This window comes from Vigna unguiculata, chromosome 6 (assembly GCF_004118075.2).
Source record: "Vigna unguiculata cultivar IT97K-499-35 chromosome 6, ASM411807v1, whole genome shotgun sequence".
Taxonomy (NCBI): Eukaryota; Viridiplantae; Streptophyta; class Magnoliopsida; order Fabales; family Fabaceae; genus Vigna; species Vigna unguiculata.
In genome coordinates, this window is record NC_040284.1 from 19,614,859 (window position 1) to 19,629,502 (window position 14,644).

A 14,644-nucleotide genomic window follows, 5' to 3' on the forward strand; every position below is an offset into this window, starting at 1 on the left:
AAGCAGAAACACGAGATCGCACCATATATTGTGACATGGCGAAGAAAAGAAGCCTTCTTGAGAGTGTAATATAATATCCATTTGACATGAATAAAACAGTGGTTAAAAGTTGAGGACGTGTGAGGTGAAATTGGAAGCAAGAAGAGTTTGTTTTATAGAAGCTGCTAAAAGAGCATGGATACGGAACAAAGCTAAAAATAAGGTGACAGAAGGCAGAGAAGTTGAAAGAGAAAGTAAGTACAAAAAACCATGGTTCCAATCAAAGTTCTGTTTTTCTATCTACCACTTGTTGTTCTTGTTCATCGTCTGGAATAATAGATGTTTTCTTCATCGCAGAACAAAATTGAAGTTTAGTTAATGCAAATAACAAGATCCACACAAGTAGAAAATGTGTTGCTAATGGCAGTATCACACATTAAGATCTGAATTAAGAAATCAATAATGAAAAACCTTTAATTGAAAAAAAGGTTGGTTTCCCAATCCTATAATATTTAAAAAATCTGCTTTGCGTAATTACAAAAGCGAATTGGCCCTTTTAGTAAAGAAACCTGAAAAATAAGTTGAGAATGTATTCTAAGTTATGCAAATATGTTAATAAAAACTTTAAGCAATGTTTAAGTACACAAATAAGCATTTTCCAACTTGAAATTATGTCTGGAAAATCTGACTGAAATAATTCTAGGGAATTTCCATGTTGATTTCGTCAGTCACTTCTGCAAGAGTTCACGAAATGCTTAGGATTAGCAGAATCCTGGTCTCCTGGATTCTGTACAGTTACTTTAATGTTATCACATTGTCGTGATTGTTTTCTTTTAGAATAAGGAGTATGTTTACTAACTCACGAGATTGTTGTACAATATGCACAGGGAACATCTATATTTCAAGAAAATAGCATTTGAAAATACCTCTATATTCCAAGAAAATATCTGACAATCATATCCCATATTTCAAACTTGTACATACACCGTTGGCACTAGGACAATTCCTAATCCAAGAAAACCAGAACTACGCTGTCAAAACAACGATCAAGAATGATAGCTAGACAAAACGAGCATACATCAACACAATGATATTTTTTCATACTTGTACATACTCCAAATGAGAGATAAATACAAGGTGGAACCTCATAGATGAAATTAGGTTATCATGAGCTACTGCCGTTTCAAGTTGAACTTCAAACAAATCCTATTCCAGAAGAATTTGTCAACAAAGAATATCCAATTAGAATAGGATATACCAGTAGATCATATAAAAAATACTATTTAATACTAAAAGGTAACTTCTAATAGAATATCCAATTAGAATAGGATATACCAGTAGATCAGGGTAACAAAGTTGTCTCATATAGATCCAACTTTAGAAACTTAATGCCTTAAGATTGGATCAATACATGGTATGGAAACAACAAGGAAATACCTGACAGCTTACCAACCAACTCAAAACTCACAGAAGATAACAAGTGATCCCATAAAACCAAAGTAGCCTTATTCGCTCCTAATAATAAGTTAAGATCGGTCATCCCGTGCTATCATATAGTGCTATCATAAGCCGTTTTAAACTCTTCCACATCAATCAACACCTGGATTTGGTAGTGAAATAGAATATTTAACAAAGAAAATTATTTTATCCAGACAAATCCTCCCAAAATGTCAGTTTGTAGTAACTGTTACAAATTCCCACACTAAGGCATACACCATCAATACAAACAAGATCAGAATCAAACCAATAAGTTTAGCCAGTTAAAAATTAATGCAGAGGAACACAACAATGTAATGGTAAATAAAAACCTTTGGCAGACATGTAGTATTTCTTGGTTTCAGGATAGTAACACCGATACCCTTTTTGAAGACGAGAATAGCCCAAGAAGACACATTTGAGAGCACGAGCAGAAAGCTTAGCTAGACCTGGAGACAGGTCGTGAACAAAACATACACAATCAAAAACCCGAGAAGGAATGTGAAAAAGAGGGTTATCTGGAAACAAGATGAAGACAGGGACTTTATGATTGAGAGAGGAGGAGGGCATCCGGTTAATAAGAAAACATGCAGTTCAGAGGGCATCTCCCCAATGATGGAGAGGGATATGAGCACCAAGCAAAAGTGTACGAGCAATTTCAACCAAGTGTCGATTTTTTCTTTCTCTATACCGTTTTGCTGTGGTGTGTGTGGACAAGTGGACTGATGCAAGATACCATGTGAACTTAAAACTGCAGACAAAGCAGATGAGAAGTACTATTTGGCATTGTCACTTCTTAAGATTTTGATTACTCGACAATTCTTGATTTTGTGTAAAAAAGATGTGAAGATGGATAACAATTCAGAACGATCTTTCATAAGATAAACCCAAGTACATTGTGAAAATTCATCAATGAAAGTAACAAAATACCTAAAACCAAAAGACGAAATACGACTAGGTCCCCAAATATCGGAATGAATGATGGAGAAACTAGAATTACATTGTGATAGAGACTTTTTAGGAAAAGCAGATCTAACATGTTTGCCTAGTTGACATGATTCACGTTCTAAGGTTTGCAGACCACTAAGTTCAACTTGGATAGATGAAGGTGACCAAGTCGATCATGTAACACTTTAGGACTAGGAGCTGCAACACATGACACTTATGGACGAGATCCAAAATGATATAAACTGCCGGCTTCATATCCTTCTCCAATCTGTCTCCTCGAACCACGCTCTTGTATAACAAAAGATTTGTGATCAAAGGTTATTGAACAATTGAACAATTTGGTTAACTGGCTTAAGGAAATTGAATTAAAGTGACAATTAGGGACAAAAAGGACAGATTTTAGAGTTAGGGAGGGAGACAGGATGACTCGACCGACTCCCTTTGAGGAAGTTTTAGAGCCATTGGCAAGGGTTATAAAATGAGGTTTATCTTGAAATGAAATGGTTGAGAACAAAGAAGTATTACCAGAGATGTGGTCAGAAGCACCAGAATCAATTACCCATGAATTGTGACTTTCAATGGATTGAGAAATGCAAGCTGTTGAAGTACTCGGGGCTTGAAATGATTGTGTCAGGCTGCTGGACTCGAGACGTAGGTACTCTTGATACTCGTACTAGTCAACCTGGACTCAGTAGTGTCAGCCTGAGAGACATTGGCAGTCTTAGAAGGAAAACCATGTAAGGAGTAACAGTTTTCCTGAGTGTGACCCATCCTCTTACAATACGTGCACTGAGGACGTCCACGGCCTCCACGTCCACCTCTAGGTCCACGTCCTCCTCTTCCTCGAGTTGCGGCCATAACAGATAATTTCAAGTGTTGGAACTTTCGGGACACGAATAGGGACACGAATTATACGCTGGATCAGGGTGTCCATGGAAGGACCTCATGAGAGGTCAAAAGTTGATCTCTAATGTGATTGAAGTCTGGATGAATGGCGCGAAGAATCATCACCATATAGTATTTGTCCAGCTTCTTCATTTCATCTGAAGCGTCGACTTCGAGAAACATCCGCAAGTCTTCCACGGCTGATTGTGCTTCATTCATGAAGGAGATCATGTCATGATTGGTCATTTTCAGAGATGCCAACTTGTCCGCCAAATAATATAGGCGTTGGATATAGCTGGCATTAGTGACATGTTTTGAATGCCCTAAGAGACACTAACAGTCTCGACTCCACGGATTGCCACAACAAGGCACACAATTGAAAATCTGCTTGCTTCCACTATTCGACTCTTTCTTGAGGCACATGGCTTCCGTCTTTCTCAATGGCTTCCGTCTTTCTCAACGACAGCGGACCAGGAGAGGTAATTTTGTCCATCTAGCTTCTCGGAAGTAATGGAAGGATTTCCAAAGAATGAAATAACACTTCCATAGGCCATTTCTGATCAAGGGAACAAAAACAGAGAGCAGAAACGCAGAAAACTGAGGTAAGGTGGCCTGAGACGACGCGCCTGTTCGCAGCGGAGAAGATGGGGCACGGCGCGTGGACGGGAGGCTGGTTCCGGCACCGAGGGGTGGCTGTCGCTCGGATAGGCGCTCGCTCCAAATCCAGTGGTCGTCGGCAAAAACTAAGGTGGCCGGAGACGGCAGTCGGCGGCGAACAGTGGCGGACAGCGGCGGAACAGTGGCAGACAGTGACGATTTTGTGAACAGTGACAGTGAGTAACTTTGGATAGTGTTTTATGGCAGTGAACAGCTGCAGACAGTGATTAACAGTGATAGATGGCAGTGGACGATGGACGATGGCAACAAGTGCCGGTGGACAGACCAGACGAAAACCAGAGCGGGATCGACCCGCTCTGATACCAAGTTGAGATTAAAACAAACAAAGATATGTTTAAGGGCTTAATTAGTCCCCTCTACCGTTTCTGATATTTATATATATAATGAAGGAGATACAAAGAAGTTGAAACATTAAAGGCTGCAACTAGGTCTAGGTTAGAGGTTATCCAACACTCAACCTCCTAGCTTACACATCATGATTGCCTAGATATACTAATTACTTCTACAGGTAAATAAAAACCTTTACCTTCATAGATTGCAGCATTTCAACACACCATTTGCATGTCTACACCACAATTCATTGCTTGGCTTCCATGTAAAGTCCATGGCTTCCAAATAAAGTTCATGAATTCAAGCAAAGTACAATCAACTGTGTAGATGATGAAGGACTTGGACGATAAGATGAATTCGTGAATTCAAGAATTAAAAAACTAACGGAGAAATTCCCATAACAGGCTCAATGATCATAATGTTCAGTGATCAAGTACCGCTCATGCTCAGACCACAATGACAGATACAAGTACCTTCCCACAGCCAAAAAGAGAGACTACACCATTCTAAACCGTAGAAAAATAGTGAATGGAAGCATAATAAAACGAGAGAGACTACATCCATTCTAAATCGTAGAAAAATAGTGACTACAACCTTCACACTATTCAACCAAGGAGAGAGACTACAGCCATTCCAACAAAAATCTACGACCATTGCCTCCACGACCATAGAAGGTCTGGTCTTCACTGCAAAACAAGACAAAGATCCAACAGTACAAATCCCATAGCCCCCCTCATAATCATAGTGCGTGTTTACAAGAACTGTCATTCCAAAAGTTTAACCAGTAGAATAACCATACAAATCCCAAAGCCCCCCTCATAATCATAGTGCGTGTTTACAAGAACTACCACTCCACAAGTTTAGCCAGAATAACCGCAAAGGAAATAATGAATGCAAAGATAATATAACTTAAAGTTTCCTGAATCACCATCCGAAACCTGCACCCACGTATCTATTAGCAAAATAACAAACTTTTGGTATTGAAAAAAATCAGCAAGTGACTAAGATTGAGAAATATAGTCAGCATAAGATCTGAAAGGAATAAATAGGGCTGTGTGATGTTGGAGTAGTGAATAGTGCAACATATTTAAGATCCAGTACTAAACACCCTTCTGAGTTTTTAAATGCCCTATTTTAGGTTTTTAACTCTTCAACCGGCAAATGAAAACCCAGACTCGAGGACATGCTAACAAGAAAAGAACACAAACACCTGAATTTCATACATCTTTGTCATCAAATCCTCAAGTAAAGAACACTAGAAGACGGAAGTATACAAAAGAAATGAGTTCATAAATTCAAGAAAAAAAAACCAATGGAGAAACTATGCAGAGAAACAAGTAAAAATTTTAATCCTTATGTTTGGTAATACTTGAGACTAAGACTTTAAAATATATGAGTAGTGGACAACAGTACCACTCTCCTCCTCTTCTATTTATAATGAAACAAGTACATATGAAAAGACTACTCTAAGATACTAGGCATGATTACATGCAACAGTAAATACGGCAGTAGGTAGTTTCCCACACTCAACACCCTACACATAGGGTTAATGATACAATAGGTAATAATTCTAACACTCCCCCTCAAGCTGGAGCATACAAATTGTATGAACCAAGCTTGGAACAAATGAACTCAATCCGAGGTCTCCTTAATGACTTGGTCAACACATCTGCAAGTTGGTCATTTGACCCAGTACAAATTTCCTTGGTCATCAATTTTTCTCGAACAAAGTGGCAGTCAATTTCTATGTGTTTAGTTCTCTCATGAAACACTGGATTTGATGCAATGTGGAGAGCAGCCTGGTTGTCACAGTACATCTTCATGGTCTAAATTTCACAGAAGTTAAGCTCTCGAAGAAATTGCTTTACCCATATGAGTTCACACGTGAGAGACGCCATTGCCCGATATTCAGCTTCAGCGGTGGATCGAGCCACTACATTTTGCTTCTTACTTTTCCAAGAGATAACATTTCCTCCAAGGAGGACACAATATCCCGTAGTAGAGCGTCTGTCAATAGCATAGCCTGCCCAATCAGCATCACAGCATCACAGTACCCAAAGATTTGAACATTTCCTAGCAAACCTTGTCCTAGAGCCTTCTTGAGGTACCTTAAAATACGGATGATGGCATTCCAATGTCCAAGACATGGAGTCTGCATAAACTGGCTAACAATTCCAACTGCGAAAGATAGATCAGGCCTCGTAATAGTAAGATAAATTAACTTTCCAACGAGCCTCCTATATCTCTCTGGATCGAAGAATAATTCGCCTTCTTCTGTTGTTAACTTCTGATTTGGGTCCATAGGACTCTCTACTGGTTTGCAGTCAATCATACCTGTTTCTTGTAATATATCAAGAGCATATTTCCTTTGAGAGATTACAACTCCATCTTTTGACTGAGCTACTTCAATGCCCAAGAAGTATTTGAAGCTTCCGAGATCCTTGGTTTGAAAATGTTTACACAAGTGCTCCTTCACTTGAGATATTCCAGTAGTATCATTTCCTGTAATAACAATATCATCAACATATACTATTAGGTAGACACATTTCCCAGGAGAGGTATGTTTGTAAAAGACTGAGTGATCTGCCTCACTGCGTCTTAACCCAAATTTCTGAACAATGGAGCTAAATTTTCCAAACCAAGCTCGTGGTGATTGTTTGAGGCCATATAAAGATCGATGCAATTTGCATACCATACCAGACTCCCCCTGAGCAACAAACCCAGGAGGTTGCTCCATGTAAACTTCCTCCTCAAGATCACCATGAAGGAAGGCATTTTTGATATCCAACTGATGAAGCGGCCAGTGACGAATTGCTGCCATTGCAAAGAAGAGGCGAATAGTAGTCATCTTGGCCACGGGAGAGAAGGTGTCACAATAGTCAAGGCCATAAACCTGAGTGTACCCTTTTGCAACCAGTCGGGCTTTGAGTCGATCAACCTGACCATCGGGGCCAACTTTAATTGCATACACCCAGCGACAACCAACAGCCTTCTTACCCGAAGGGAGGGGCACGAGCTCCCAAGTATGATTGCTTTCAAGAGCCTACATCTCTGCAAGTGCTTCATTCACATTTTTGGAAATAACAACAGAAGACACTGAGGATAAAAGTGAACAATAGGAAGACGATAATCGGTGATAGCTAAGAAAATTATAAATGGGATGTGGATTTCGAGAGGAACGAGTACCTTTTCTGAGAGCAATGGGCCAACCTGAATCACCTTCACCAGGAGTCGTGGGATCAAGAGACGAGGGAGAAGAGTCTGAAGTAGGGGATTCACCATGTTCTGGAACAACTAGACTATTCGTCGGCGTCCTGTGTTGGAGAGAATCAATAGGTGGAGATGATGGTTCAGGAGGACTTTGGTCGAGACTTGGAGGGACATGGACATTGGAAATATTGTACTCAACCACGAGAATAGGAAGGACCTGCTGTATGACATGGACATCTTGAACAGATGGAGAGAAGTAAGGGGTCTGTCCAAAAAAGGTAACATTGGCAAACATGTAATATTTCTTGGTTTCAGGAGAGTAACATCGATACCCTTTTTGAAGTCGTGAATAGCCCAAGAAAACACATTTGAGAGAGCGAGCAGAAAGCTTGTCTAACCCGAGAGACATGTCATGAACAAAACATACACAACCAAAAACTCTAGGAGAAGTGTGAAAGAGAGGATTGTTTGGAAACAGAATGGAGAAAGAGACCTTATGATTGAGAGAGGAAGATGGCATCCAATTAATAAGAAAACCTGCAGTTAAGATGGCATCTCCCCAGTGATGGACAGGAACGTGCCAACGTTGGCACTAAGCAAAAGGGTACCAGTTTCAACTAAGTGTCTATTTTTTCTTTCTTCTATACCATTTTGTTGTGGCGTATGAGGACAAGTAGACTGGTGCAGGACGTTGGCACTAAGCAAAAGGGTACCAGTTTCAACTAAGTGTCTATTTTTTCTTTCTGCTATACCATTTTGTTGTGGCGTATGAGGACAAGTAGACTGGTGCAGGATACCATGGGAACTCAAAACATTAGAAAGAGCAGATGAAAAATACTCTTTGGCATTGTCACTTCTTAAGATTTTAATAACTTGACCAAATTGATTCTTGATTTCATTCAAAAAAGATGTGAAGAGGGATAATAATTCAGAACGATCTTTCATAAGATAAACCCAAGTATATCTCGAATATTCATCAATGAAAGTAACAAAATACCTAAAGCCAAAAGATGAGACACGACTAGGTCCCCCGGAATGGATGACAGAAAAACTAGAAGTACACCTTGATTGAGATCTTTTAGGAAAGGTAGATCTAACATGTTTTCCTAGTTGACATGACTCACATTCTAAAGTCTGGAGACGACTAAGTTCAGGAAACATTTTCTTTAACTTGGACAGGTGAGGGTGACCAAGCCGATCATGTAACATTTTAGGATTGGGGGCTGCAACACATGACACACGTGGACGAGATCCAAAATGGTATAATCCGCCTGCTTCATATCCTTCTCCAATCTGTCTCCCCGAGCCACGCTCCTGTATAACAAAAGATTTGTTATCGAAGGTTACAAGCAATTCAATGTTTTGGTTTTGATTTAAGGAAATTAAATTGAAAGGAAAGGACAATTAGGGACAAAAAGGACAGATTTTAGATTTAAGGACGGAGATAAGATGGCTTGACCGACTCCCTTTGAAGATGTTTTAGAACCATTTGCGAGGGTTATAAAATGAGATTTTTCTTGGAATGAAATGGTTGAAAACAAGGAGGTATTACCAGAAATGTGATCAGAAGCACCAGAGTCAATTACCCGTGAATTGTGACCTTCCATGGATTGAGAGATGCAAACAATTGATGTACTTGGAGCTTGAGATGACTGACCAAGCTGTTGGATTTGAGGCGTAGGTACTCTTGATACTCGTCCTCAGTGAACTTGGAGTCAGTAGTCTCTGCCTGGGAGACATTGGCTGTTTTGGCAGGAAATCCATCTAAAGTGTAGCAGTTTTCTTGGGTATGACCCATCCTTATACAATACGTACACTGAGGACGTCCACGACCTCCACGTCCACCTCCTCTAGTTCCACGACCTCCTATTCCTCGGGTGGCAACCATGACATTACAGCAAGAGTTTCTGGAGTTTGAAGAGTTAGAACACGTATCATGCGGGAGATCAAAGTTTCCATGGAAGGAACCTCATGAGAGGTCAAAAGCTGATCTCGTATATGATTAAAGTCTGGGTGTATAGAGCGGAGGATCATTACCATATAGTACTTGTCAAGTTTTTTCTTCATTTCATCTAGAGAGTCGACTTCCAAGAACATTCGAAGTTCTTCCACAGCAGCTTGAGCGTCATTCATGAATGACATCATATCATGGTTAGTCATTTTCATAGATGCCAACTTGTTCGCCGAATCATAGAGGCGTTGAATATCATTTGCATAGATATTCTGAGTTCGCTTCCAAAACGAGTGGCAAGTTTTGAAGGCCCGTAAGGACATCAAAAGTCGTGGTTCCACCGACTGCCACAATAGAGCACATAGTTGGAAATCCGCTTGTTTCCACTGTTCAGCTTTTTCAGAAGGTACGTGGCTGCCATCTTTCTCAAGGTGTTCGTGGTGTCCTTGACCGAGAAACCACATCTCGACGGCAGCGGACCAAGTTAAGTAATTTTGGCCATTTAGTTTCTCGAACGTAATGCAGGGGCTTCCGGAGAATGAAATAGCACTCCCAGTTCCTCCAGTGGCCATGATATGATCAAGAGAATAAATGAAAACAGAGAGGATACCGGAAAACAGTGAAACAGTGACAATTTTCGAATTCGAAAGTGACGATTTCCACAAGAGGTGCCACTGGACTTCACAGATTTGAGGGTCAAAACGGGTAGAGGAGGCTCCGGCGACGACGACGGAGGTGGCGCGACGACGAACTGGCGACAGGAAGGCGGCGCGTGGGCGGCACGCGCCTGACTGCAGCGAACAGAGAAGACACGCGTGGAGGCGTGTCGCGACGGCGCTACCTGCGACACCGGCGGGGTTGGCTGTCGCGCGGAGAGACGGTTCAGATCCGGTGGTTTCCGGACGGAACTGCGTCAGTGGACGGCGGCCGACGGTGGCGGACGGCGGCGGATAGCGACAGAGGATGCAGACAGTGGCGGACAGAGTCAAAATGTTGTTTGCAGTGTTGGGTAGTTCAGAAACGAGGTTAACCGAACTTGGACAGCCGCGGACAGCAGCGGTGACTAAAAGCAATCAACCGCGGACAACGGTGACGGACCAGAAACCAGAGCGGGATCAACCCACTCTGATACCAACTTGAGACTGAGACTTTAAAATATATGAGTAGTGGACAACAGTACCACTCTCCTCCTCTTCTATTTATAATGAAGCAAGTACATATGAAAAGACTACTCTAAGATACTAGGCATGATTACATGCAACAGTAGATACGGCAATAGGTAGTTTCCCACACTCAACACCCTACACATAGGGTTAATGATACAATAGGTAATAAATGTAACAGTAATCATGTTCAAAGAAAAAGAAATGCGATAATAGAGAGCAAACTCAGAAGAAAAAGTTGAAAGAAAAAGAAATATGATAATAGAGAGCAAACTCAGAAGAACTCAGGCTATCATCCTTAGCCATTGGTTGTTCTAAACAATCATGTTTTTCGAAAAGGCATGCTGAAGAAGGAAAACAGAAAACTAAGGATTTGATAGATATCTATTATCAAGTAAAATACTACATTCTAATTGACGTAAACTGATGTACTATTAATTCAAGACGTCTTAAATCTAACCACATTAATTGATCGCAAATACCATAAACTTCACCCAAACCCAACACAATCTTGATCAAGACATAAAACCCACAGAACAAAGTAGCAAATTCATATAAAACCAAGGGAGACGTAAATGCTAATAATAAGATAACAATACACGAAACAAATCCAAACTACCTGTGCAGAGGATTCTATAAAGGGCAAACTCAAGTGCTCTAAACTCCAAAGATTTTCAATACTCGACCTGCAAAAGAAATCTCAGAAGCTAAGCAGCTTGTTCTGAAAAGGGATGAATGCAATCGTTTCAACCAATTCCTGGACTTTTGTTAAGAAACAGAATAACCTCGAGTTGTTAGGGGTCGCATCAAAATTTTATGAAAGAAAAGCCACAGCAAAGTTCTCTAAACTCAACTGAAATTAACAAATTATCCACCACCAGCACAGCTCAAGCATAGAAGCACACAATGACCGACACAAATACTTTCCTAACCAATAAAAAAGAGTACAACCATTCCAAATCAAGCACATAAGAAAAATAGTTAATGGAAAGGTAATAAAACCTAAAGCTTCACATGATGTCCAATAACCTACCGCCATAGTCTCAACGACCCAACAAACATTCATATTATGTCTTCACTGCAAAAAGAGTAGAAGAAGATGATCAAATCGACAGAGTCAAAAGTTCAAACAACACAATTGCTGATGGCTATTATCACATTGTGCCTGTTACAAACGCACAAGAACTCCCACTCCACAAGTTTAGCCAACAACTAAACCTTCTACCGTGTCTATTACAAAAACACAAGAACTCAAATCCGCAAGTTCAGCAGTAGAAGAATAACTACAATAAAATATTGAATGCAAAGATAAAAAAACCTAAAATTCGCAGGAAAAACAATTATTCCGAGAAAACTCGAAGTGGCTGATGGCCCTAAATAAGGTGTAGGAAGATTACAATAAATAATTCCAAATACTGTTGTTTCTCACATTGGAGATAGAATTAAATAGAGCCCTCATAATGTAGCAAACTCAGAAGAAATTGGCTGCTCTAAACTATCATAGTTTTCAATCCTTGTGGCAGCCCGTTAAAACGGCAAACAGATCATCCAATAGATTTGACATAGATTTTTCGTATATTTAAACAAATATTCCAAGACACATTTGATAATTCTCAAACAGATTGTTTCAACAAAACACAATTGATGTCCAAACTTTCAAGTTATCCCTGACAAGCACTAAATAGAAAATAGCAAGGCAAGTTGGTTCGTGGGAGATACATGAAACCAGTCCAAGTAAACGAGTAACACCTTCAGCCTCATGAATTTGAATAAAAGGTCTGTAAAATAAAATCTAGAAATTCTGCTATAGAAGTTAACCTGGTTAGAAATCAATCACAGCATACTTTTTAATACTTCAGTTTTCATCTCAGTTAAGAGACTAAGGGAAACTAAAACACCACCAAGTGCGAAAACAAAATGATGTAACAAAATATTTCTTCTTACTACCAGTGTATTTACACTGTTTTTACCTTTAAAAATAACGAAGGAATGTACCAAAATACAAAAGCAAGGAAAGGTTCTGAGACTGTTTCATAAGAGAGACTGTGTATTAAATATCCAAAAATGGACCTAAATCTTTTCTCTTCTAAGCCTCCCTACGCACAAAATACAGCTATCCCATCACATGAAGGATAGCAACAAATGCTATAAAGCCAATGCTCATTACAAGAACCACATTTGGGGAGATCTTGAGTCCAGGGGCATCATCAGTGTAAAATTGGAGCATAGTTCCAGCTGCTCCTCCAGATGCCCCACCACCGGCTGTTCTTCTTCTCCTCATGTTTGCAGTAGCAGCTGCACTTCCTCTTGGGGGAGCTGTTCCACCTAAAGCCATTTTCTGAGACAAAAAAGTTTCATACATACATTAGGAATCTTGAATTAAAAACAAAATATAAAACCTAAAAAATCAACTACTACAACTAAATCTTCTCAAAACTAACTCAGCGCCCCCCAGAACAAATAGAAACTCAAGTTAGTTAGATGTAAGTAAAAAAATCTCACGTAGTCACAAATCTCAAATGAATGAAAAGCAAAAAGCAACCTCAAATGAATGAAAAGCAAAAAGCAACGTATATCTTATTCAAATTCAAGAGTTGACATATACTTTTAAGTTTAACAACCATCTCTTCTTCAAATTCATTAATCACCAAGTAATTCACATAGTAAAAGTTTGCATCAAAGGTCAACATAGATTCCTGAGATGAAACAGTAATTCTCATTGAAGAACAACACTAAAAGCAATTATGAAGATGCATCTAAAACTGCGTCTGGCTCTTCCTATTAAGACAGCGCATCCAAAACGAATTAAGGTAAATCCCTAACTGTTTGGCCAAAATGAATGTAAATTCAAAGTTTTGGCACACTTTAAACATTAAACCTGGAAAAACAACAATTTATGAACAAAATCGTATAAATAAATTGAATTAAAAACTGGTTCAGATTACCCTAATTATTCACTATACTTATCAATTCACCACACTTAAATTGTAAACAGCAATTAAAATGTTAGAACTAAAGTAGAAAAGAAATGTAGGTCGCAACCAGGCCCTCCCATCATTGTGTTGATCAGGGAGAGCAGACATATTGACCTAAAACATCAATTTCCGTGCACACAACCATGCTGCCTTCATCATTTTAATCCAGAGCATCGGCTTATTGTGCACGGCTTCACACCTTCAGATCGCAAAAACATTCACAAATTACCGAATGTGAGACGCTATTTATAATGGGAGGGAACTATTTAGGGTTTACTTGCGCAGTTGGATTGGAGGTTAGTTTGGTGAATTTCTCTGTGCCGCTGTATTTCATGGGCTTTGTACTTCAAACGCCTGGCCCAAATAGCAGCATTTGTATCATACGCAGGCAACCACAGAACCTAGTTTGATCCACTTTCATTACAAAACGGGCTAAGACAAACTTTTTTTCACGATCACACACAGCATAAGTAGATTAAGTGAAGTACGCCCCACATCAAAACACTAAAATTAACAACAGACAGAGACAGGCATTGAGAAATGATGGACAAAATGCAGGGAACATTACTTGAAATAAGCACAGGCACCCAAAAAATCGTAAAGCTAAAACTCACACCCGTTTTCCAACCCAGTTCAAAATTATTATTAAGGTAATACAAATTAGAGTGAGAGCCTACAAATTAGAGTGAGAGCCCCAGATCTATTTGAGCTTTAGACGATTGATTGTTTGCGTTTATTACTTGAACACTGATTGCAGTGGGCATCAACCAAAAAAACAAACAATAAGCATCAACTCAAACAACTAAAAAATACCGTAAAATATAAATGCAAATGGAGAATATTATTATTAGGTATCAAAATTGGGGGCGGGAACTAGAAGAGAACCAAAATCGCACCATAAACAATGAGAATACAATACTAAGAATCAGAATCAGTAAACTTACAATCGAGGATAAATCAACACAACAAGCTATTAGGATTTCACTCTCTCCCTGGGCGAATGCTGAAAACGAGATTGAAGAGAGTTAGGGGAGGTATGCTCACTGGGC

At 39.6% G+C, this 14,644-nt stretch overlaps 1 protein-coding gene and 1 non-coding gene across 13 annotated transcripts in view; both read right to left on the bottom strand.

Annotated features, from left to right (window-relative positions):
- The window catches only part of LOC114188929, a 40,215-nt gene that overhangs the window by 3,651 nt on the left and 21,920 nt on the right, over positions 1-14,644 (bottom strand). For 8 of the 12 annotated variants that reach the window (XR_003605472.1, XR_003605473.1, XR_003605474.1 and 5 more), the window contains 4 exons: positions 14,540-14,638; positions 14,273-14,342; positions 11,623-12,958; positions 11,240-11,306 (listed from right to left, as the gene is read on the bottom strand). Coding sequence is in view for 1 of the 12 variants with exons in the window: in XM_028077602.1 (XP_027933403.1) it covers positions 12,734-12,958 (225 nt within the window). In the remaining 11 variants the exon portion in view is untranslated. Of the gene's footprint in view, positions 1-905; positions 2,691-11,239; positions 11,580-11,622; positions 12,959-14,272; positions 14,343-14,539; positions 14,639-14,644 lie in introns of those variants that run through there. The other 4 variants (XR_003605480.1, XR_003605479.1, XR_003605481.1 and 1 more) reach the window with 3 other exon arrangements.
- Positions 13,647-13,753, bottom strand: LOC114189325. Its single transcript, XR_003605629.1, has one exon. It is a non-coding gene; the product is annotated as a small nucleolar RNA snoR100 (small nucleolar RNA).